The sequence below is a fragment of the Barbatula barbatula genome (assembly GCF_947034865.1).
Source record: "Barbatula barbatula genome assembly, chromosome: 12".
Lineage (NCBI taxonomy): Eukaryota > Metazoa > Chordata > Actinopteri > Cypriniformes > Nemacheilidae > Barbatula > Barbatula barbatula.
In genome coordinates this window covers 8,117,385-8,143,030 of record NC_136775.1, presented here as the reverse complement: position 1 = coordinate 8,143,030, position 25,646 = coordinate 8,117,385, and the positions used below count along the sequence as shown (strand labels likewise).

Sequence of the window (25,646 nt, the reverse complement as noted above, 5' to 3'; positions counted from 1 at the left end):
GGTCTACTGGAATTTATGTTGTTGCCGCTGAAACCGTCTATACAGTGAGTTCTGAAAGTGAAAAGTCATTTTAACATGGATAAAAAGACATTTTAAAAACCTAAAAATCGAAGAAAGAGTAAAACATGAAGAAAATTTAAAAAGAAAATATTATGTGTACGATTCAAGGTCATTAATCCAATGCGAGCGAATTTCTAATCAATTAATTATAAGCTTTTTGTGCAATTTGTGTTATGTTAATTTCCTTGCTTCCATAGAAACCCCCAAAAAATGATCTTTGAAACATTTTTAATCACGTTGGACTAAGATGGATCATCAGGTTTTGCACAACCTTGTCATGCCAGCTCGACAGCACGATGTTAAAGTGAAAGGTGGGCATTGCAAATACTAAGAAATATATAGACGGTTTCATCTTAACAACATAAACAAACGTTACTGCGCATGCGCACTTTTGTGACCCCAACTTGCACTTCCGGTACACATTCACAAACAATAGAGTGCCTGTAGATTATTTATGATAACAATCAAATGAAACCGAGAAGAACCGTTACTTGGCTAAACTCGTTTCGCCAATATTCAGAACTTAGACTGCGATACCAAGCTAAACCGCAAGATGTCAATGTACCATACGGTTTGTTTAAATGCGACCACACTACAGGACCCATTCAACACATTTTTTTAACAAAATGAAAATACAACAAATCGTTTATGCAATACAATTAAGTCAATACAGAAAAATATAAATGAATATTAACATAAATTGCATAAAATATAAATAGTTATTATTAGACACGAGCCAAACACAAACCGGATATTAACCGGGGGTCATGTGCGCGCACATCCAATGAAACGATCAATAAACTAACACAAATTATTCAATTGAGCTTTTAACTGAACTTATATTGTAAAATTATACGTTTATTTCAATTTAAGAAATGCAAAATTGAAAATTCTTTACTAACAGCGTCAGACTTTGGGACCCCCACATTTTTTTTTATGATTTCTCTGTTTAGATATTTCAAAATATGATTTCTTACTTAGCATTTTTGTCTTGTTTTCCAGTATAAATAACTAAACATTCTGAAATCAAGTTACATTTACTTGACAATAAAAATGACAGAATATTTCATTTCATCATTTAAAAAAGCCTAAGGTTGACCTAATGTGCAGTGCAGATCAGGAGGCGCATATAAAAAACGTAATCTATAACAATCTATGAGTAAACATAATTGAAAAAAGAAAGAAAATAAAAAAATAATTAGATAAAATAAAAAAATAACAATAATACATTAAAGACTAAAGAAAATTACTTTTCGGTTTTGATATAAAAGAGGAGTGGTGAGACCATGCGCATAGATACCGGGAGGTTATTCCAGAGTTTAGGGCCAACTATTGTGTAAGCGGTCCCAAAGATGTTTTAACCTCAAACTACACGAACAGAAAGCATGTTATTGAATTTTGCGACCACCAGTCAGTAGTCTGGCTGCAGCATTTTGAACCGTTTGATGGCATTCATTTGATGAATGGTTAGCTCCATAGAGTAAATTGCAGTAGTTAAGGTGTAAAGTAATAAATGCATGGATTACAGTTTTTTGAGAATAAAACACACGTGCCTGGCCCGAAGTTAATGTCCGGTCTATGTTTTTATGTATTTCATTTTTATTGATATTTTATTGTATAATAACTGTTGAGTGGTGTTTATTCAATTTAATACAGTGATACATTATTTGCTGAGGTCTACTGGAAGTTAAGTGTGAGCCACATAATGGCAGCAGAAACCGTCTATACAGTGAAAATGTATTTTAACATGGATATAAATACATTTTACGATTTTAAAAACCTAAAAATCTAAGAAAGAGTAAAACATGAAGTAGATTAAAAAAGTAAATTAGTAATTAATTAATTACAAGCTTTTTGTGCAATTTGTGTTATGTTCATTTCCTTGCTTCCATAGAAACCCCCAAAAAATTTTGCACAACCAGTAATAAATGCATGGATGACAGTTTTTTAGAGAAAGAAAAGGTTTAACTTTTGCAAGACGTTGTTTGTGATAAAAACATGACTTAACAACAGAATGTATCTGTTTATCGAACTTGAAACCTGAATCAAACAACACCCCTCGATTTTGCAAATGGGGAACATAAGAACTTAAGTTGGTCTATGAAAACCCACCTACAGCCATTTTTTGCGATTTAGCTTTCTATTGAAATGAATCCTACATAAATGTAAAGACCATTCTGTGAAATAACCTTGATATCTTTTGAGTAAGGCCATGTTATAGATTTAAATCATTGTTAGAATCAAACTGTAATGCTTGCTATCTCATAATCAGATTCTGATACTTTAGCCTGGTTTTCACAGACTTAGTCACATATATCCACTCTTGTTTTATGAAAAAAAAATATAAAAATGATGTATGCTTACGCTATAAACAACGAAAAATTATATCCAGAGCACTTAATATAGAAGTAAATGTAATTCAAGTTTATTTTCTCATCCCGGCATTATATTTTTGCTTGTTTTTAAGTCTAAACTCACTTCACAAAAATTCACAGAAAAAAAGATTTAAGATTATAGGTAATTCTGCCTCTTGATTTAATTATTTTTAGACATTCGTACTGCAAAATGAGACAAAAATACTGAGTAACAAAGTATTTTTTTTGCAGTATATTTTCCAACATTGTTTTAATGCCTCAGCACAGAAATACAGTTTACACTGTCTTTAAATCACACATGCTGATAACCAGAAGCACTTAAGGCAGATTGTTCCCTATGTTCTCCCTCTCAGCCTCCCATAAGTGTGGAGGGAGGGAAGGAGGGATGTGGGTGCGTATGGAGCTCCATCACAAAGCCTCAGCAAGCAGCTGACTTGTTTCCCAGGGAGCACAATGAGGCCAGTCGCGCCACTTGCAAGGTTTCTAAGTGGCACAACTGTCCACATTCACGGGTCTGAATGGGTCTGGCTGGCCCCAGGGCTTTACTGCCCGATTCTGCACCAGCTTTCTTAGGGCAGTAAGGGCCACTGGTGGGGTTGCATGGATGTTGGCCCCTGGCGCTGGACACGTCCAGAATAAAAGCTCCACAAGCCGAAGTCCCAGAAAAGAACCGCTCTATCAAACTACTCGTGCGCCTACACGACAGAGGTCAGCCCCCCAAAAAGTGTCTCTTTATTCTTTCAGTTTATGTTTCTGCATTTTAGGAAAAGAGATTTCAAACACACACTCACCTTCGTCTCTTCGACTCTCACAGAGTCCAGAAGGTAGTGTAATAATTCCTGACTGTCCTGTTGCTGGTAGCCTTTAAATCGAGGCGCCCTGCAAACACACAAACATAAGGCACAGAATCAGAATTACTGACACAAGAAACACATTGGCACAAGTGTAAATACATCCACATGGACAAAATCACCTAAAGCAACGCAAACACCCATTAGCTACAAACAAAAAGCATATAGAAGTCTAAAGACGAGAAAGAACATAATCTTCTCTCAAGGCCTTTTCTATGATGACTCTAGCTGTCTCTCGGCTGGTTTGAGGATCGGTTATTATATTTTCCTCATAACAACTTCCATTCAACCAGCTTGCGCACAGCCACACATACACATCCATATAAAAACTAAAATCTACAAAGTATTTAAAGCTTTAAAGGTATCATATGGCACAAATATGTTATAAGATGCCCATGCATGTATTGGACATGCAAAATTTCAAAAATTAAAGTTTGGGAACAAAAGACGCATTCTATCTAAAAGGCAATGCTCACCAAGACCTGCCTGAAACACCTTGTGTAACCAAACCCCCACAAATCTACATCAGTTCATGGTATGATTTGACTAAGACCGGTGGGTGTACCTGTCAGTACAATTGCTTTGGAACCTGAAGAGGCGTTACATTTCCGTCACACACTTGCAGTATTCGCACTGGTTAACTGGCCAATCATAGCACACTTCGCTTTTCAGAGCAATGAGCTTCGTAAAAAATCTGTGCATTTCAGAGAAGCGGGGCAAAGAGGACATACAAACATGCACGGTATGTGGAAAATACAGAATTTTTTAACCTTCAATAGTGTATAAACATTGCATTCAATCTAAAACAAACGATGATATTCGTCATTTGCCCCCTTTAACTATATTTCTATTTTTAATGAATTTACACATCCCAGACTGGAATGAGAGCAATATATATTTTATTTCTAAATGTTAAAAGCGCAGCCTAAATGAGGCTTTAATTTTCACACATTAATACCGCACACAGCACCCTGCTCTTGAGCTGACGTTTATAATGTCATACTTTACTGTTAATGGAAATGTGTGCAGTTTCGTTTCAATAAACAAAGCATTTCAAAAACAAGAAATAGATATATTGAAATTGAATACATAACATAAATAGAAAAACAAAATAAATTAATAAACACTGATAGCCTACTTGTTCGTTTTCCTCTTCATGCTGCCTATAACTGATAGCAAATATATTTTGATAGACCTACTCTTTAAAAAATGTGCGTGATTTATTTTTGCTGCTGAAGATAGAAACAATACGAGGAATAAATAATTTACTATCACTCACTAGCTTTTCTGTCACATTACTGCAAACACGCAGACACACGCAGATATCTGTATATATCTTAACTTTCGAATCATTTATTGGCCCGTCATCAATTACTCCTTATGGCTGGAACACACTACAAGACTTTAAAAATCTGAAAAGATTTTTTTTAACAAGACATCATACACTTTCAGACTTTTTGAAAGTTTCAGATAGAAGAAACACACTAACTGATAAAATCTGTAGACTGGCACAGACTTTCTGCAACAAGTCCACACTGAAAATCTGGGTAAAAGTGTTGAAGTGTATTTTAGGCTTTACTCAAAGCAATGACAGCTTTTAGCGACCTGGGAAAGCCCGTCAGATGTCGCGCTGGGACGTTTTAAGGAATATAAAAAATTGATCGAAAGTACGTCAAAATTGGTTGATCATTAAATTCTTATTCTTTAAACTCTGAAAATATTGTGGCAAAATGTACCTGTTTATTGTAAAAAAATAATGACAAATAAATTGACTCCTGACAAAGCTTTCGTTCTTTAAGTGTGCCCAGCACCCTTTTCCTTACTTTCGTTTTATTCGAACTGTATAATACTGTATTTTTACTCCAACACTATGATTTTTTAATTAAATTGTTATTTATAGTACGTCTTTTACCACTGTAAAGTGACTTTAACTTGCGATTCTTAAATGTTGTGCTTTTATTTTCATCACCTAACTTTTAAACTCTAAATTCCGTTCCTAAAAATCATAGCGCTCAGCTAACTTCAGATAGCCATAACTTTAGTTACATACAAGGTATGATTTGGAAAGGGCTTTTGATTGATGTAATCATATGGTATGAAAACTGTACAGTTACAAAACTGTAATATGTACATTTTCACCATGTGTTGGGTTTTCACATGTCGCATCACATTTTGTTAATACTGTTTACTTATGTAATGTAAATGCCTGCAAAATACTTTTCCTAAAATTGAATAGCTAAAGGTTTCTAAAACCCTTCGGGTTTAAGTGCAAAATATGAATAATATTACTGCTTAAATTGTCAAAAATTTAAGGGACTTCAAGAGAGTTTAATGCCTCAGGCCCAAATTTACTTAAACTGCAGATGTACAGAACAGAACCAGACATGGCCATCCCAAATATGCCAGACTGCTGAACCGAGGACGTGTAGAGATCTGTTTGTCCTTCCTCCCAGCAAACTTTGTGCTAAATCTAGCGGAAAACTTTGTTGGCCGTTTAGAAGACGTCTACTTCTCTACTGGGCAGCCCAGGCCAGATGTGGGCCAGCTGTGGGGGCCATATGGGCAGCTGGAGTCGACCCTGCATCAACCTGTTGTGCAGCGTTAGCACTAGGGTTGGATAGCTGGTCAGAGTGTGGCGAAGGGCAATCGGCCCGGCTATGAACCCAAGGGTAAAGGGGCAGGTCAAGGTGTTGTGTTAGGACACTTGGCTATCCAGCTGCTTATCTGGGGTTTTGTCATTACCGTCTAACGTGTATGTGTAGGAATGTGAATGTGTTGTGCTAGGCCAGTCTGGTTAAAGCATCATCCTGCGTCATGTACTGTCTGGAACATCTTTACCGTGGACTGATAAGGACTGATGTTTTCCTGAGCTCTATGTGTCCGGAACATGCAAACCATCTAGCCACCTGCTCCAAACACAAGTCACGAAAAGAGGGTCTGAAGAGACTGACTCCCGCCTTTCTATTTCATCGCATCTTTTCTCATCCACACCATTATAACCAGAACATGTGGTAATAGATTCTAATATGTCATCAAGTCACATGATAAAACAAGTTCAAATTCAATCTGAATCGAATTGGAACATACTAAATACTATGAATTAATACTCTTTTTTTGTTAAAGAGTTACATTTATATAGAACAGTGGTTGGATGTGTTCTGAAGGAAATCTGATGGGTGAAAGGAGCTTGGTTGGGCTAAAGGTGGAAGAGATGCGGAGAATGTTCTAAAAGCTCATTCCAGTGGAAGGGAAGGCTGAAGGAGCCTGTAGCGGTGCACCCAATATGGCCCTGCCACAGACGGACAGCTGCAACCACTAACACAATTAACAGCGGATGAGTTAGTACCAGACGCCGGGCATCCCCATCACAATGTTAAACACACAAGCTTAGCTGCATCAGTTCAATGTACATCACATCACACCACACCACTACACGCATTATTTAATTTCATGATTTCAATTTCTGACATGGCCTTACTCAGACGACATTAAAGATTTCAATCTTATTTTCCCAAAAGGTTGTGTACTTAATGTTAAACAGTTAGGCCGGTTTCTAGGACAGGGATTAGATTATACCAGAACTAGGCCTTAGTTAAAATAACGACATTTAAGTACATTTTACAAACATGCCAAACATTACTTGTGTTCACTTTGAGACAAAACAATGGCACTGATGTATTTTAAGATATGTCAGTGCAAGCTGTTTTCGTTTAGATAGCTCAAAAAAAAGTTACACACTGCTCTTCTAAGCATTTCTTTGGCTCATATATTTTACATTTGTTTGTTCAACCTTCTGTGTAAGTATATTTAAAACACTGAACTAGTAAGGGGAACTTATTTGTGCATTCTTGAAATGGTTACCGTTCCAAGTCACGAATTTACAAGACAGATGCACACTGTGATATCCAAAGGATTTTAAATTGCAGTTCATGACTCAAGTTTATTTCAAAAAATCATATATATATATACACATGTGTGTGTGTATATATGTGTGTGTTTACAGGCTGAGACCCTCACTGGCACCAGAAACAGTGTGTGGTCGAGCAGGCAGTGCAGTCGGCTACCCTTTGGATCACTGCTGGCGCTGGTACCACTTAGATCTGTCCAGCTGGCAGAGTGACCAGGCCCTCAATAAACCGTGCCAACAGCACTCAGCTGTGTAACACACACACCACTTGGTCTTCACCCATTTTATGGTTGGTGTTCGTCCCACCTTAAAAAAAGGTGGCCTCCAAAAGCCGCCATTCCATCACATTGTCCGACACGGCAAACGTACAAGATGATGTTTAAGATGGCGCAGTAGTTCAAGTACCCCATCAGACCAGCAGCTGTGACCCGCTGTCTGCAAGGCTACAAACAAATTAAACAAACAGGATATTTTCTGTCAAGGACATGCTAGATCACACGAGCACACAGATATGCTGTGCTGCACACAAGGCCCTCACTTGACCCCGTCTTACTGTATAAACTGTGAGTTACTTCTCTGGAGTGCGGCCACGTGAATGCGAGTCCATGAGAGGCAGACCGGCTTAGTGAATGCTTTCACATGTTTAAACACTAGATTTGTGCAACATTAACCTTATATGCAAGAGTTTGTGTATAAGAGCAAAGTTATTACCACCAACCTTGAATAAGACTTGAATAGTAAAAGGTCAACTACAGGTAAGTGGCAAAAGCTTGACAATTTTGAAAGATCAATAATAGCAAACTTATTTTATTAAAACACACACATAGCACACTCAAATGAATAGCTGTGTTTCAGGCCGAGTTGGTGCCAGGTGAATTGAATGCACATGTACACATATGCCAACCCAGAGGTCTGATAAAGGCACCGTACCTGAGTTCAAATCACAGCAGCACCAGAGAGACACCCAACTGCCTGGCAGGCTCCTGCCCGAGCCACCCAACCATTCAACATGTTCACACAACAGCCGGTGAACCGTTGTTCAACTCACAAAAGCAGGCATCCAACCAGCCGTTTAGTAAATTTAAAGCAGCATAACCTGGAAGCTGCTAAGCGTGCAGCAACAGCCAAAGCTGCCAATCTATCCGTACTGACCGTTCTTACTTTTACATGCACAAAAAACAGCTAAATGCTATTATACTTCAATAAAATACAGTGGTATTAGAAAATGTAATACTTTTTTTAAGTACAATGATTAAATCAACAGCAAAAAATGCTAGAAAAATATTCTGAGTGGTGACATATCAAGGTAATATAATAGAAACTTGGGGGTGGGCTTTTTGCCCAGAAAGCAACCTCTCACAACACTATGGATGAAAACATCCAAGCAACCATCTAGTACCCAAAGAACTTCATGGCAGTGCACTCGTGAAAAAAATGACACCTTAAAAACCACAAAGCAACACTCTGGCAACCACCCTCAATGGCCTAGTATTGTGGCAGTAAGTATTTTGTCCAAAAAATTAAACCTTTTGATCAACATAAAACATTATTTTTGGGCATGCTTCCCTGTTAATAACAGAGTATATAAAGGAATCATGGAGCTAAATTTAATACTTGTAAGACCTTTTTTGTGCATTTTAAGACCACTTGAACTCAAGTTTTAATCGGTTACATTGGCAACACTTTACCTTATACATTTACTATATACTGATTTGCCAATGCAATGATTAAAATCAGGTCAACTTTAGCATATGATCTCTTTGGACAAATATCAAAAGTTGATACAAAATGTAATACCTTGAAAAATGGCCTTTAATACTTTTTAAGGGCCTTGATTTTCTCTAAATTTATTTATCAACTTTTAATACTTTTGAAGACCCGGTGGACACCCTGAATGAAGATAAATCTGGTGGCTGAACAGAAAATTATATACAAAGTTCTGGCAGGCAACAACAGCTCAGAAGAACCATGATTATCATGAAGCAATCATCAGGAAGCAACAGATGTTCTTACTTTATCAGCACGACAAGTCAGTCAAGTGAGGTGGCATTTTTTTGAGGGTATTACAAAAGTTGGCAATGTAGACATACTTCTGACAGAGCTGGTTGAAAAGGATCTTGGGGGAGACAGGCCCTTTGCCAGGCTCCTTCATGCTTTGAAGGAACAGGAACATAGCTGAGGTGAGGGGGTCTGGGCTGGGCAATGTCACAGTTAGTGGCCCCTGGAAGAAAGCAAGGCACACAACATGTTTTGCTATGTATCTGTAAACCTGAGAGGCCAGAGTCTCATGCAGCCTGTGACAGGTGGGGACGTATAACATACCAAGTTATTTTCAGCAGTAGGGCAGATCTTTACTTTATGTCCTTTCTCCTTGACTTCCTGAATCAGGTCGTTCAGCATGTGAGTCTGGGAGAGATTCTAAACCGACAAATAAAAAAGAGAGATAAAGAAAGAGAGACATATTTAGCTTAAATTTCTCAATATTTTTAGTATCCAAATAATATGCAAAACAGCAAATAGATATTAAATCCAAGTTTTAAGCTCAGCTGCAATTACCTAAAATTAAATATAATCGTATTTTATATCTGTTCTTAAAACGTAAAGTGCAGGACAAGGTCCAATTTCTCAAATCATCATCTCATTCACTTCTTCAAAATGTAACATTTTCCTTGTATATTCGTACTTTTATCTTATTCTTAAGTTCCTGCAAAGGATATTAAGTTTAGCTACATTCTCAGAAATTACATATTACATTTAAAGTACATCAAGATACTGCATATGTGCCACCTGCATGACAGCATTAAAGAAGCAGGTGTTTCCCAGGTTGTTGATGCCCTTCACAGGGATAAGTGTGCTGTTCACTGGACACTTTCCTCTCTGAGAGTCGACATACTCTGCGGGTTCTTCTCTGAGCTTGATGATTTTGGAGGTTGTTCCTATAAGACAGGATGGAATTCATATCAACAGAGAAAAAAGAAAAACACATGTTTCTATTCTGCATTTTAAATAGTTGTACTATTACTAAAGGCAGAAAACCTGATTTAAAGAAGAGTGGGGAAAAACAAACTTTTTTCAAGTTTGGACAAGTTTGAGTAAAAAACAACAACTCTGCTACACAAATATGTGTTACGGACTGGACCTGGCCCAGTGTGTCCTGCTTGATTTTTCTGCAGGAGAAATGGGTTAACATGCTGGGTAGCAGCTGGGAGATACTGCAGATGACAGCTGGATTAGAGTTCACTGGTTAGGGAGCGTGGAGCAAGCCCAGCTGCTCCCCGCTAAAGCCAGGACTCTGCAGGAGCTTCTTAGCCCAGACGGCCAAACACAAGGCCCACAGAGAGAGAAAGGGAGATTTTTTTGCACAAATATAGCAAAACTCAGGAGAAATGACAGGTGCACTGTTCTAAACACTCCGGAGACAAGAAAGCAACCTGCATGATAATTCAAAGCGAGCAGTCGGTCCCTTAAATAGCACTCAAAGTCCCAAAGAGGAAAACCTGATTTCATTTACATTTATGTATATGGCAGATGCTTTCATCGATGTGGCTTACAGTGCACTACAAAGTATACATTTGATAAATGCTGGGATCAAATCCATGACCTACCAATAGAGCAACAGGAATAATAATTTATTCAAGGCCAGTAAAATATACTGACATGTAAAGCAAAAGGCTCCATCAAAATTGTATTGATTCTTATATATTGGTACACAGATCATTAATGAATGCAGAATATTATTGTCTCATGTCGCTGCTGTCCTTTCGAAACATCTTTTTTTTTTGGCATAAATTATTATTAGTCGCCCTTTATGTGTTTCATTGGGTTTTGCAAATATCTAACCAATAAAAAGTATTAAAAAGTGCTTGTCAACTTTGACAACACAGTATTTAATCATTTAAAAACTACTTTAATTTTCAAAAAAACTGTGAATTTGGACATCTGAGGTTTCGGAAGAACAGCGACGATATTTTATTCATAGTTTACTTTTTACTGTATTTTGTTTTATGCTCAGCAATGACACTGTGTTCCTTTCACTCTTGTATATCTACACCTATAATAATTCCCACCAGACATGGATATGAGCCAATACTAATTATAAAATGTAAGATAATATCAGGCCCAAGAAGAGGGCTAGTTTATGTAAACATGAGTAAATCTAATCTAATCGAAATCATCTAATCTGGTAATCGAAATATTCCATACAGATTATGGCATGTAGAAAACATAGAAAACATTTTAAAAATCTATGTTCGTAAATGCATTTTTAGTGCAAAATGATTTAAATTTCAACTTTTCATTTTTAATTACTCCTTTAAATAAAAAAAAGGCCTTGGACATATTTTTATAAAAACTCTAAATAAATCTTTTTAAACTATCCACATTTATGGCACCATTTGTAAAAGAAAACACAAGTGGTGTTCTGTCAAATGAAGCATCAATGAACTAAAGAACTGCGGCCACCCCAGGCACTTACACTGACACGTCAGCATGCTGTTTATCTCTATTAAAATTCTCCACTGACACTGTAATATACTGCCATTTCTGAATCAGCAGCACTATCGCAGGATAGTAAACATACTTGCCCTGTTACCAGCCCAATGCTTCACTTTCCCTGTTTTACATGTTCATGTGATTATTTTTTTTATGAAAAACAATTCTCTAGTCCGGCCAGTCCATAATCAAATACTGTATATTCCAATATCCATTGGAATAAAAAAATTTACTCTTAAAGAGGTAAAAGTGGCCTTCTCCTACCAGTACAAGACAGTAGAGAGTTGCAGCGCAGTTTACGTAGGTGTGAGGTATATTTGCCTTGGTGTGTATTGATTTCTGCATTGATCCACAAACTGTACACATATGTTGAAATACTGAATTGGATGGAAGATAGAAGGTTGAAGGTCATCTTTTTGACAACCTACACAAAACCAAAGCACGTATATAACCCTTCCTCTGCATTCCCAAATGTCCAATAGAATCGACTTTGTGAAGAAAAAGGACACAAATGTACAATTAGACATGTCAGACTGGGGTCAACTCAAGACCTGCCTAAGACAAATCTCTGCTTGAAAAAACACCAAGATGACACATAGATGATGTTTACATAAAACCAGACTGCAATAGTTATACAACACACTCTTTAGACACTTGTAACGATATCAGCCAATCACAAGCAAATTACACTGAATGGTGGAAAATGTTATTTCTTAGAACCGCAATGTGATGGGTGGATAAAACACAACGCTAAATCGTAGTGCCTCTTTCAGGTTAAACCAACATTCCTGCGCTTCATTTTGATCCCTCACCCCACCAATCCACATTGCCAAATTTCAGGGAAGCTCAAGGTCAACCCACGTTCTCCAATTCATGAAATAAATTGGTTTTCCTTCAAGCAACAATGCTCTCAAGAGCCCAAATGTTGGATGCGGATCCCAAGGCACCTGCTGTACAAACTATCCCCGGTATTAAGCAATAACACGACAATGGCTTAGTCTGGAAAAATCTATTAAATTCAAAAGTGGGCAGCTTCTGTGGGCTCCCTGATTTTCTCACAGGGTGTAATCAGGCGTCAAAACAATAGACCCGAGTGCCGCAGTTCCTAAGTGGAGCCAAAAAGCATCTGGAGCTCCGGAAACATCTGGAAGCTTGTCTGTATCCACACAGCCATTTGGGAGAGAGCCCATATGTCGAAAAACACTGCGATGCTAACAAGTGCGGACAACGGCGACACACCGCACAACGGGAGAAAACAAACAAAGGCGTCACTTTTAGTGTATGTTTTCTTAGTCCCAGAACGTGAGAATCAAATGTCCAGAGTGGGAATGCCTATGGAGCCACGTTGCATCTGGGACCGTCGATCAAGGTAAACAATGTTCACAGTGCCATCTGCCAGTCAGCCAGGGAAGGAGATGCATAGTGGGGACTGGGGGAGGTGGGTGAGGGGGGAACAGTGCCCTTATCAAGCATATGGAAAAACAGACTTTTCCTCTCCCTGCAGCAGTTAGGGAAGGCAAATGTCAGCATGCACCACTGCCACGCTTGAATGTCCCATACTCGGCACCACCACCTGGCTCTCCTTGCTCAGCCACCGAATATGGGCAGCAGTGACACTGTGGAGCATGTCCCCCGGGCAGCCTAAACGATCCACTCATGCCCACCCAGAACCTCTCCAAACACACAAGTGGCAAAAAGAAAGAGCTGTCCGCAGATAGTATCCTTAATGTAAATGATATAAATTGAAATACAAATCAAATTTAATTAGATTTGACGCAAATTTTCACAAATATAACAATACTGAACATGGAATCCTGACAAACTGTCCAGGAAGCCAAGAACTCCTCTAGATGCATTGAGGCATAACAAATATAATGCAACCTAATGGATAAACTGCAGTGGTGGAGCTTTCTGGGTAAACTATGTTAAGCAAAAACAATGCTGTTTGTCAAGCTGACATTAAGCTTGGTTTCAGGGAAGCGTTCCATTGTCAAGCATATATTGACGGCACTAAATGCACTGAACACGCACACTGTTTTATCCACAAAGTGAAGGACAGTTATCCTCAGGCTAAAGACCATGAGCAGTCATGAGGAAGACCAAGCAACACCAAATGTCTTATTAATTCGTTAATTTGTTGTGACCACCGGGCATGAAAACTGCAATGCATTGCCATCTGAGGCCAAAGCCAACCAACGTCTTGTTTGTTAGTGAACACACACATAAAAACTGTGGCTTAGATGCTGGCCCTGGATTGACCTACATAGCGAAGCATTCCGGCACCAGAGGCCAACATCCCCTAATCAACAAGCCTTAGAAATACAGTAAAACCTTATTTGTGGTTCTTATATGGCTGATGATGGACAAGTTATACAGTATATACGTAGCTAAAGAAAAAAACTTATTTTGGACAATTTGGAGTACAATGCAACTTTCATGTAATGTGAACAAAATAATTATTATATACCACTATACTATATATACCATCCATATTTGCAGTATACAAACTACCATGGTATAGAATACCCTCACAGAAAAACACAGGGACCACTTTAGGATTTAGTTGAAGCAGTGATACTTACTGTTTCGCATAATGCAAGTACACGGGTTACACTAATAGTAAAAAAAGCAGATAAAGACAACACAAAATTGGTACCTATCACTCTGGTGAAGCTTCTGGTGCATTACAATGACTGCATTGCATAAATTACGAAGGACCATCCTGGGTGGCCTGTGGGTGAGTAAATTCAAGCAAATCTTAATTTCTAGATGAACTATCCCTTTAAAGATCCAATGCATGAAATTTAGCTTCATCTAGGGGTGAGGTTGTGAATTGCAACCAACAACTCACTCCACCGTTTACCCATCCCTTTCGAAACCCTACAGTAGCTGACACAGGACTAAGATGTGGTCACGTTTTCACTTATTTACTGGAGGAGATAACTTGCTTACTAAAACGCACTGTAGAGCAGTTTGTCATTTTAGGGCAACTGTAGAAACAACAAGGCGAAGTTCATGTAAGGGGACCCGCGGTTTTTGTAGATAGAAATAGCTCATTGAAATAAAAACATAATGCTTGCCTACTTTTTTGGGAGAAATTAAGAAATGTTTGTGGAAGGTGTGTATTGATTAGGGGCCATAAACATCTACAAATCGTGGAAAATGCAGGATGAACCGCTTTCTTACCATCTCCCGTTGCTCACGCTCGTAAGTTATAGCTGTGGAAGACAGAGAGCGATATAAAAATGCGTGCATTATCCGCACTAGCGGCGCTTGCTTGTACATGCAAAACGCATAAATCAATGAACAAATTACATTTTTAGTCATGGGATAGGATTAAACTGTTTTCAAGTGCAATGCACCACAACTCCCAAATGAGTTTGGGAACCACATACATGTGAGAGCAGGGGTCGAAAAGCCAAAGGACAGGCCGCCCACTATTTATTACAGAAATAATTTATTATAGTACCACTTTTCAAAACAAAGTAAAGCCACTGCTATTATAAGAAATATTATGTAAGATTACTTTAATATAAGACATTCACAACATTAAACTTATACAGTATACCCACTTAATAACTTAATAATAATTTTTCCCACTAGTTTTCTTATCAGTTGGTAGCACCAACTCTAAATTTGGTTGCACCCTTTTTATAATAATCATAATGACCTTGCATAATGACCTCAGTTGATGAATCATTCTGTTAATTTGTTACACTATATTTTAAAATAGTTGGCTATAGACCGCTTCATATTTGCGCTTTAACACTTGTGTTTTATTATCTATGCACCGCGTGCTTGTAGGGAGGGGGGAATCGAACCTGATTGGTTAACAGACAGATTTTCTCCTGGGTCAAAAATTGTCTCCTGTGGTGGGTGACGACCATGGCCATTCACCATTAAAAGTCCTTACCCAATAAAGCTCAAATAAATATTATATTTTTTATTTTTTACAGTTGTAATTTTACATATTATACTGTAAAATTACAGTATATATACTGGCTATGAAATGATCTGACACATAACTAAACCAGTCACCCTTCACAATCCTCCTTTATTGCCCTTTTTGCAAAAAGCTGTAATTTTTCCACTGGCCTTCACTTGCCTTTTTTTCTCACATACAATTAGATTAAATTAGCTGTAAAGCTCAAAACTCAAAAGCAACTCAGAGCTAAATTATTATATAGGTACACATTGTCATAAAAGCAGTCTTTCCCACGATGCTTTATGCCGTTCGAACTGCGCAACACTGAATGATGCCAAACACACACTCTGGTTTGGAGACAGAGGGAATGCAAAAGCTCACTGCTCGCTCATTCCAAGCGCGTCTTTCACCATTCATAAATCACATTAAATGTTAAATTAAATCTTTGGCGTGGCAAAAATTCATTTTACGCACCCGCACCAATGCGCGACCCTGTTAAATTTTACCTCGCACGTCATAAAAAATTACCGCATTTGTAACCCTTTAGCCCTGAATAAGATATGAAATGTGTAAAACGGTAGTAGATAAAACCAACCAAAAACCAATACGAGAAAATAGAGAATCAACTGCTGTACGTGTCAGACTCAGAGGCCTATTGAGTGAAAAACATTTTAATTTCCACAAAATAAAGCCACCCCAGCTGTGTTTCAAGCACAAGCCTGGCTCTCTGAGGTCAAGTCTCTTTCTACCCAGACTCTGGTACTTGAGCTGAAGGCCTTTTTGGTGAGAGAGCGCAGTTAATAGATTTTCTTTCTTCTCCCCGCTGTTGTTGTGGAAAACTATTATGGATTCTGGAAAATTCTTGCTGGGGCTCTTTTGTGTTGTGGGTCTATGAGAAAAAGTGAATGCTACAATAGCCTCTATCTAAAAAAAACCTGGCCTTCAAATATTGCAGAAATGCAATTTCACCAGCTCCTCTATGCCAGCGCCAGTCCATTTCACAGTCACAATGGCCGCCCGTTTCTCCCTTATTTAGTCAGCTTGGCGGTAACAATGAACACAGAAGAATGGCAACAGGTAATTTAAAGAGCCGAGTATGAAGGATGTGGGCCGGAGGTGGCACGACTCTGGCCCAGCACCACAGACCACCACCAGCTAACTTCTGGTCCTCACCAGAGGAACACCACCCAGTGCGACTTGTTAAGGGTTTTCTCTGCGTTCGTTGAGTCAAGCAGATCGAAGTTAATACCAAAAGACATTAAGTAAAGTTGGCAAGCCTACATACCAGGAAAAACGTCCTGCTAAATGTATCTCATGCGCTGAAAGTTAAAATATCATGTTGACAGCCTGCTAAGCTGCAAGAACTCAAAACTCTTAAACTAGCATTCATATATATATATATATATATATATATATATATATATCTTGAACCACTCTCGCAACATTTACCCTTCCCTAAGACCCTCTTCCCAAAGGCTCAGTGAGAGGAGGAATCATGGGAGATGCGGCAGGGCAGGGGGAGGAGCAGAGCACAGGATCCTGTCTCCTCACAGCTGCAACCGTTCTTTAGGGAATCCGACCGGGGAGCAGCACTCAAGCGCCTAATGGCATTAATGAGCGCAGCCATGCGGCAGTAAAGGAATTGGAGCGCAGATTCTGCAGCAAGACCCTGGCAGTTTAGAAGTTGCACAGACCCGAGAGTGACAGGAGACCAGTCAGACTGAGCTTAACTCCACTCCACCAAAGCAGGAAGACATGGATGGTAGATCATATGAATGTATTGCATTAGTGGTGCACTAACAAGAAAATTATATTTCTGTAATTTTTGAGGATGAGATTTCTAATGTTTTATAGCGGCAAACATAATCCCAATAATTACTGCAAAAGAATCAAGTTCCCTCCAAAAACAAAGTTTTGTTTTGCTTTAGGGGTGAAATATCACTAATACGTTTTCTAACAGAGGAGTTTAACCAACCGAAAAAACTTAAGAGCTCAAATTAGGTAGTTTATGCTCAATTTGATTCCTCTCTGTCTGCATGTGATGTCATTGATCCAACATAAAGTACATAACCCTGTAAACAGCACATTCGTGGTATTTCTAAACTGGGGCTGAAAACGCATCCTAAACCGCTTGTCACACCGAGCTCAAAAAGTCATAGCCGGTATTTTTTAAGTTAAAATACTGCACTGCAGTGTGTTCATAAAAGTTGGGCAAATAGCCCCGCAGCCTCCTTCATTTACCACAATTTATTTAAATCACAAGTGTCTTTTGCAGAAGGTAGTTTCATCATTTGTTCAAGGCAGTAAAGCAGCTGGAACTCTAGGTGGAACCAGGGAGCTTCAGTACAACAGAAGGCTGTCTGCCAGTTCTTTCTGACAGAAACAAACTAAATGGAAATAAAAAATTACTGATTTATAGTGTTTGGCAGCTACACAAATCAATGCATTCCCTGTGATCGAACCCATGACCTGGTAACATTATCTCTCACGCTCTACCAGATTAACTATATAAATACTGAGAGCCTTATAATATCACAGAGGTTAATATGTCATCTCCAAATATGCAAAACTCTAATGTGTCTTTGTGGAGTTCAAAGTTTCTTTCTGAAAAAATAACTTTTTTCTAAAATAAACCGTGATCATTAGATTTAATAAAATAACAAATTAAATAAGCAACAAGTAAAAAGTATTTGTAAGGTGCCAGGTAGTCTTTTTGGTTTCCATGGTTTTTACATCCACAGCATAGGATTTCCTCACCATTGTTAACTTTGGTTTGGCTTGCTCACTGGGCTAGTGAAGCACTTTTCTTTGTAAATCTGCTTTGGAACAGTATGTATTGTGAAAAGCGCTATACAAATAAAACTGGACTGAAATCAATACAAGAGAGTAAATACACCAGAAATCACTGCAGTGCTTTCAGTTGACAATACCTTAAAAGTATAGAAAGAAACCATTTTAAGCATAAACATTTTAAGCTTCTACTTGGGATTCTAAATCCTGTGAAAAATAAAGCAAGTTCAGGTTTCTATTTTCAGAGGAGAATCAGCCCCGGCACCAGTGTAATGACTGTTAATAACATTATTAGATGGAAATCAGTTATTGAATAAGAACTACAGTACCTGAGGTGGTTTTTGCAGAGTGCTTCTGGAGGAAGTCTAGAGTCTGAGCGAGGGCCTTCTTATTGCAGTGAGTGGAGAGCTCTTCATTACATTCAAAGCACCTTTCAAAGCACATTTGATAATCTATCACATAAGCCCCAAACTCACATGAATCTTATGAATTAAACAAGGATCAATTAATAAAAATGCTGCCTCATGAGTTGTGTTTTCTTACCAGGCCTTCCACGTACTGAGGCTGATGGTGATACAGTGAGAATCAGAGTGATGGGCTTGCTGGTGTTTTGTAGAATGCTGAGATTCTGCCTGGTTACATCCCTGCAATAGTGAATCAGAAAATGTATATTCTTCCATCAGGACAAATACTTCATGTGAATGAGGATGTGGGTGAATTCTAGTACAATTGCAAAATACTACATTATTAATATAAAAATTATTCTATAGTTTTAGATCAGTCAAATAGATTGTGTAGATTATCCATGAATAATTACATTATTTAAGTGGGTCAGGTGTTTTGGTGAAATGCTATAAAAACACAATAGCAAGACAGTTTATTTATTTTTAAATTTTTACCTGGAACCCGCACTTGAGGCACACAAGGATGTCATGAACTCCTGCTGCATCCCCCTCAAACATCTTTCTCTCTTTAAGGCATTCCGAGCAGACAGACCACAGGCTGCCGGTCACTGCCTTCTTCACTGAACTGAGGTCCACAGCTCTGCTCACATGCTGACATGTCAGCCCTAAATGGTATAAAACATACATCTTCACTGCAGATCTTACAACTCTGTGCGAGCACTATTACATACATAATCTGGAACCGAATGCCTGGTGTTAGGACAGAGGAACTACATGCATGTTAGATCTTGTAATATCTAAAAAATGCCATCAATGTTTGTCTGTGATTTTAAGCATCAGGGGGTAAAATTCTCCTTAACTGCCATATTTTTTATTCCTACAATGGAAAGTCAAGAGTGGAAATTGAACTTTCTTATAATTGATCTTAAGAACAATCTTATATTATGTTTTAAGAACATGTTCATATTTCATAAATCTGGCCACAGATGTCCCCTGAAGAATGTGAGAAATGGCATCCTTACCGCCGACCTCATCGGAAGAGTCTTCATCCCGAGGCTTTTTTGGCTTGTTGGACCGCTTGGTCATGTCTGTGGCTTTTAAAGAGAAGGGGTCTTTCAGCCGCATTTGTACCTAGGAATAGAGTCACTTGTTGAAAATGAGAGCCCACCAAACAGTTTAAATTAGTTTTTTGAATACTCTCAAGTTTATAATCTCAAAAGGTCGATGTTTTTTTTAACTAAGAAATACATGTTGACTAAAAAATGATTTCACTTTCTTTCCTTGTTGTTCTCTTACATGCTAGGCCAAACTGAAATGCAATACATAGTGACTGCTCGGAGATTATAGGGTAGTTGGTGAGGGCAGCCACAATTTTTTAAGTCCCCCTGTGGTGAAAATCCAGTTTTTAATGTTGTTTGTTGCGTTTTAAATATGCTTCACAACAAACCATATGCAAATTCACAATTTTAAACTATTACAGTAGAGTCAGAGTATTTTCCCCATACAACTGCAGTTTACAAAAGTCAGTTTGAAAAATGCAGTTCGAAACTGCCTCAGTTTATGACATCATAACCTTTCACGTTAACATTTTGAGCCATAGATATGTAAGGATGGCGCAAAGATTCGGCACTGAAACAATCGCTGCTGTTTCAGCTCTGCTTCTGCAACACGAGCATGTGCTGCTCACATGTCATAAGAGCCATCAATGTACTACAACTTCATCTTTGACTGCTGATGACTCCATGTATTTTTCACTGAAAAAACATCAGCAATCAGCACTAAATTTTTAGCACCTCATACCTCGGTACACACTACCCTCACTTCAGACATTGATCTCGCTTCTTTCGCCCCACTGACTGACACTGAAGTCACCAGACTTCTCTCCAGCCAGCCCACCACCTGTCCCCTTGACCCGATCCCCTCCCATCTCCTAGAGGCCATATCCAGCACAGTCACACTTGCACTCACACACATCATCAACACCTCCCTGCTCACCGGCACTTTTCCATCAACATTCAAACAGGCCCAGGTCACGCCCCAACTTACGAAAGCCACATTGGACCCCTCCACTACCGACAGTCACAGACCTGTCTCTCTCCTCCCATTTATTGCAAAAATACTTGAAAGGGCAGTTCTCAAACAGGTATCTTCCTACCTATCCCAGAATAACCTACTGGATGACAAGCAGTCCGGCTTCAAAACAAACCACTCAACTGAGACTGCACTGCTATCGGTCACAGAAGAACTGCGGCTAGCCAAGGCAGAGTCTAAATCCTGTGTCCTGATTCTGCTAGACTTTTCAGCAGCGTTCAATCACCAGATACTACTGTCAACCCTGACATCTTTAGGAATCTCGGGCACTCTTGTCCACTCGTTCAAATCCTACCTCTCAGGCAGAGAATCTACTCGTGTTTCCGGCACACCCCACGGTGCAATACGATCCCACCATACAACTTGGCAATACCACAATCACTCCTTCCAAAACATATTTGATGAACAGCCGTCCTTCAATGATCACATCGGAAAGACAACGCGGTAATTCTGGTATGACTTATTCAACATAAGAAGGTTAGAGCTCACTGAGCATGCGGCACAACTCCTTGTCCAGGCCATGGGGATTTCAAGGTTGGAGTACTGCAATGCTCTCCTTGCTGGTCTTCCTGCAAAGGCTATCAAACCACTCCAGATGGTTGAGAATGCAGCAGCATGCCTCGTCTTCCAACAGCCTAAAAGGGCTCATGTGACACCGCTTTACATCTCTCTCCACTGGCTACCGGTAGAAGTCTGTATCAGATTCAAGTCACTAATGCTTGCCTACAGGACAATCACTGTTTCTGCACCAGCATACTTTTATACACTCCATCAAGAACCCTGCTTTCAGATAACCAGCGGGGTCATGTAGTGCATTCTCAACAGGACAGTAAAATGCTTCTTTACTTTTCCGCTCATTCTCCTTCACAACATCCTTCCTGGTGGAACATTATTCCTAGCTCAGTCTGGTCAACCACATCTCTCACAACATAATACTATTCTGTGAATACTTGACAGACAAATTAAAAACATGTAATGTACACTAACCCTCTCTCTTTCTCTCCACAGGTTTTGGTCTGGCTTTTGTTGAAACTAGTAACTTTGTATTAGCACCAACTATATAATCACTCCTGTTTTACATATCTCTTATTGCTCCCTGAATGCTCTGTAAGTCACTTTGGATAAAAGTGTCTACTAAATGTAAATTTAAAAATGAAAAGAGTGTCATTATTTACTCACCGTCAAGTTGTTCCAAACTTGTATAAATGTATTTGACCTGTTGAACACAAGTTAAGATATTCTGGAGAACGAGGGAAACCGAACAGTTCTAGGGCACAATTGACACCTATGAAAATATACTGACGATGGTAGAGAAAGGTGCCCCACAAATGTCTACAAAAAATATTTTGTGTTCAACAGAAAAACTAAATATTCTGGTTTGGAACAGCTTGAGGTTGAGTAAATAAATAACAGAATTTCCTTTTGGGCTGAACTTTCCCTTTAACTCATCTGCCTCACATAGAGTATTTCAAGACCTGATAGGGGTGTGTCAAACAGTGGCCAACCAAAAATCCAAGAGCAACAAGATGACTCTCTACATTTTAGAGATATGCATTTATTGCAAAACCATGTTTATGCTCTAATTAGAATATTATATTAACCAATTTTCTTCGTAACAGGGGTTAAAAATATCAGGTGTCAAAAACTACAGTTTCACAGCATCAGAATGACAAGCATGACTTTTAAGGACGTCATTCGGAATACGAGGATTGAGAAGGTATACAAAATAATAACTAATAATAGTCAACCACAGTAATAGAACAACAACAATAACACTTGAACCGACACAAATGACCAGACTGTGCTTACTGACAGCATATACCAGAGGCCTTTCCTTTTTCAGCATTAAGTCAGATACAGCATAGGGTAACATAAAAGACCAGTTGCTACACATGTCAAACAGTCTTTGAATGACAGTTATAAGCACATCTCACCCCGTTTATTTTCCCCTCCTCTCCAGGCTCAAAACAACCAAGCGAACGTCAGTTGACAAGTGTCCAGGTAAAACAGCGAGGCTGATAATAACTAATAAATCCTTACAAGTTTCTAGAAACGGGAGAAATACCTGGTGATAGTTTTGTTTAAGTGTTTAAAAGTAGCACTCAAACAACGAGTAGCTGCGCAATGTCGAAAAATAACACTTATTAACGGAGTTTGTGAGCATAGTTGGTGGCATTTGAAGAACAGAAAACACAAGCTTTACTTGGATCACGTGGTCGCGTCCTCATCGACGCACTACGGATGCTCGTAGAGTCAAACGCGTCTGCAAATCTACAAAACGCGGTGGAAATAAATGTCATGTTTACAATATTTTCGCCACAACTGCATATTCACTTATATTTAGGTAACGTTTTAATCAGGGAAACCTTTCAGTATCCTAGTTTTATTGAAAAGAAAATACAAAATGTATAACTTAAAAAAATATATGTTCATATTTAGAAAGTAATATCACTAAATTGATAAATAACATACTCATTTAGAATTATAATAACATCTCCAAAAGCGTTGGGTTTGAACTCAGACATGTTCGAATACTTTTAACGTGAAAAAACATTTCATGTACAACAAGTGTACCTCTCTGGTCCTTTAAAGGGATACTTCACTCAAGAATTAAAAGTCTGTCACCATTTACTCACCTTCAAGTTGTTACACATCTGTATAAATTACTTTGTTCTGATGGAGAAATATATTTGGAAGAATGCTTATAAACAGACCGATTTTGCCCCCCATTGACTCCCATAGTGGGAAAAAATGATTGAACACAAAATAAGACATTTTGAAGAATGTAGGACAGCAAACAGTTGTGGGGCACTTATGACTACCATTGTATATTTCCCTACTGTGGTAATCAATGGGGAGGTCTGTCTGGTTATAAGCATTCTTCCAAATATGTTTATCTGTGTCCATCAGAACAAAGACACGTATACTGATTTGGAACAACTCGAATGTGAGTAAATTATGACAGAATTTTCATTTGTGGTTGAAGTATCCCGGCGTTGCACGCATGCGCACTATTACGGATCACGTTAAATCGTAATAGTGCGCATGCGTACAACGTTGGATCGGCGCAATCGAGCTACGTAACTCGAATACATTGTGATTTCGTTTATATTTACATACAAACAAGACAAAGGGAAGATCGTAAACTTGCAACTTTCACCTCAATCCGAGGATGGCGTTAAATGTCTGCGCTAGGCTGTCGAGGATCATTCCCCGCGCTTTAGCGAGTAGAAATGTTATTTCTGTCACAAGACCGCTGGCAGCGGGTTCGTGCTGGACACATTTACGACGCTTACAGCGTGAGTGTTTGAAACTTGACGTCTAAATTCAACAGCAACGTGTAATAAAGCTTGTTTGACATTGACAGATTATGTACATACATTGCAAACGCGCATATCATATTTATGTAATAGATTGGCCTGAGTTTTGTAAAGTCTACGGTATTGTTTGAGATCGTAATTGTAAATAACGCATATTTCACCCATTAATATACATGCTGCGGAAGAACGTCCTCTGTTGTTCAAGTGACCATGTTGTTGTCTTTCAGACAACAGTGTTATACGTTACGAGGGTGGTTTACTCCGACATTTCAGCTCATCGAGCAAGCCTTCAATCGACGTGTCCTACGAGCAGCTGAAGAAGCTGCTGGTAGCCCGGTCCGGTGTGGTTATAGATGTCCGTGAGCCGTGGGAACTCAGGGAGTACGGGAATATACCTGGATCCATTAACGTACCCTGTAGGTGTTTCCTGTTTGCATATACACATTTCAGGTCTTGTTTTTTTAATACTCATGTATGGAATCGACTTAATCTACACAAAACCGTTCAAGTCACCTCTTTTTTAACACACTGTGTGACTTTTCTCTTGTTTCTTTCACATACAGTGGCACAGGTGAACGGATCTCTCCAGCTTAGTCCAGAGGAGTTCAAGGAGAAGTATGGTGGAGACATGCCATCACACTCCCAGAATATTGTTTTTACCTGCCTAGCTGGTGTAAGAAGCAAAACAGCGCTGGAGGCTGCAGTATCTTTAGGTTACACCAAGTAAGCATTTTAATATAAAACTTATATCACGCACCTTGTTGTTAATAAGTAAATAGAAATATGACATTTTTAAAACGTTCATAATTATATTTTTATGTCATAACTACCCTGAAATGAAAAAAACTTGTTGGAAAGTTTTGCGTCCAATCACTTTCTGTGTCTCTCTTTTCCTGTAGTGTCCAGCATTACCCCGGCGGATGGAAAGACTGGGCAGAACATGAAATAATACAAACCAAAAAGTGAACCTCACAATATTGTCATGGTAGCACTGTGAAAGCAATGCAGTTATATTACAATATTATTAAAGCCATTGACACTGAATCAGAATGTGCCACCAAATACCACGGAGGAATTTTATGGTTTTGACCGAATGTAATTGTGTGGTTACTTTTTAAGCCCGAAAAGATGCACTGTTATATGATGCGAGCAGTGTGCATTCACATGAAATGGAAATTCAGAGGCTTACAATGTGTCTTAATTATGACTGATATGCATAGGGCTGTTGGATTTTTGCCTAATAGTTATAACTGTAATAATATATTTGAGCAGAAAAGCCAAATATTATATCAAAGAATTGTTTTTATATTCTTGAAAATAAAACTTTGATGCTCTATTGTGTATATTGTACTCAACTAAAAAAACAGTATATCTGCTTTTCCCTGTCTTTCAATATACTTGAAATCTAATAGGGCCTCAATCTTATCTTTGG

At 38.6% G+C, this 25,646-nt stretch overlaps 2 protein-coding genes across 4 annotated transcripts in view; one reads left to right on the top strand and one right to left on the bottom strand.

Annotated features, from left to right (window-relative positions):
- The window catches only part of usp45 (ubiquitin specific peptidase 45), a 29,300-nt gene extending 6,097 nt beyond the window's left edge, over window positions 1-23,203 (bottom strand). The window contains exons 1-10 of one of the 3 annotated variants that reach the window (XM_079469889.1): window positions 22,829-23,123; window positions 22,074-22,110; window positions 19,826-19,934; window positions 19,299-19,468; window positions 18,943-19,043; window positions 18,729-18,829; window positions 9,981-10,129; window positions 9,516-9,611; window positions 9,284-9,414; window positions 3,227-3,314 (exon numbers count right to left, since the gene is read on the bottom strand). In XM_079469889.1, coding sequence (XP_079326015.1) covers window positions 3,227-3,314; window positions 9,284-9,414; window positions 9,516-9,611; window positions 9,981-10,129; window positions 18,729-18,829; window positions 18,943-19,043; window positions 19,299-19,468; window positions 19,826-19,928 — 939 coding nt within the window. In that variant the 5' untranslated portion in view covers window positions 19,929-19,934; window positions 22,074-22,110; window positions 22,829-23,123. Of the gene's footprint in view, window positions 1-3,226; window positions 3,315-9,283; window positions 9,415-9,515; window positions 9,612-9,980; window positions 10,130-18,728; window positions 18,830-18,942; window positions 19,044-19,298; window positions 19,469-19,825; window positions 19,935-22,073; window positions 22,111-22,828 lie in introns of all 3 variants that reach the window. The other 2 variants (XM_079469888.1, XM_079469890.1) reach the window with 2 other exon arrangements.
- Window positions 23,204-23,876: 673 nt separating this feature from the next.
- On the top strand, window positions 23,877-25,548 carry tstd3 (thiosulfate sulfurtransferase like domain containing 3). The gene is made up of 4 exons (XM_079469050.1): window positions 23,877-24,193; window positions 24,442-24,630; window positions 24,778-24,937; window positions 25,114-25,548. Exons 1-4 carry the CDS (start codon window positions 24,067-24,069, stop codon window positions 25,178-25,180), a joined length of 543 nt encoding a protein of 180 aa, XP_079325176.1. The 5' UTR covers window positions 23,877-24,066; the 3' UTR covers window positions 25,181-25,548.
- Window positions 25,549-25,646: the final 98 nt, after the last annotated feature.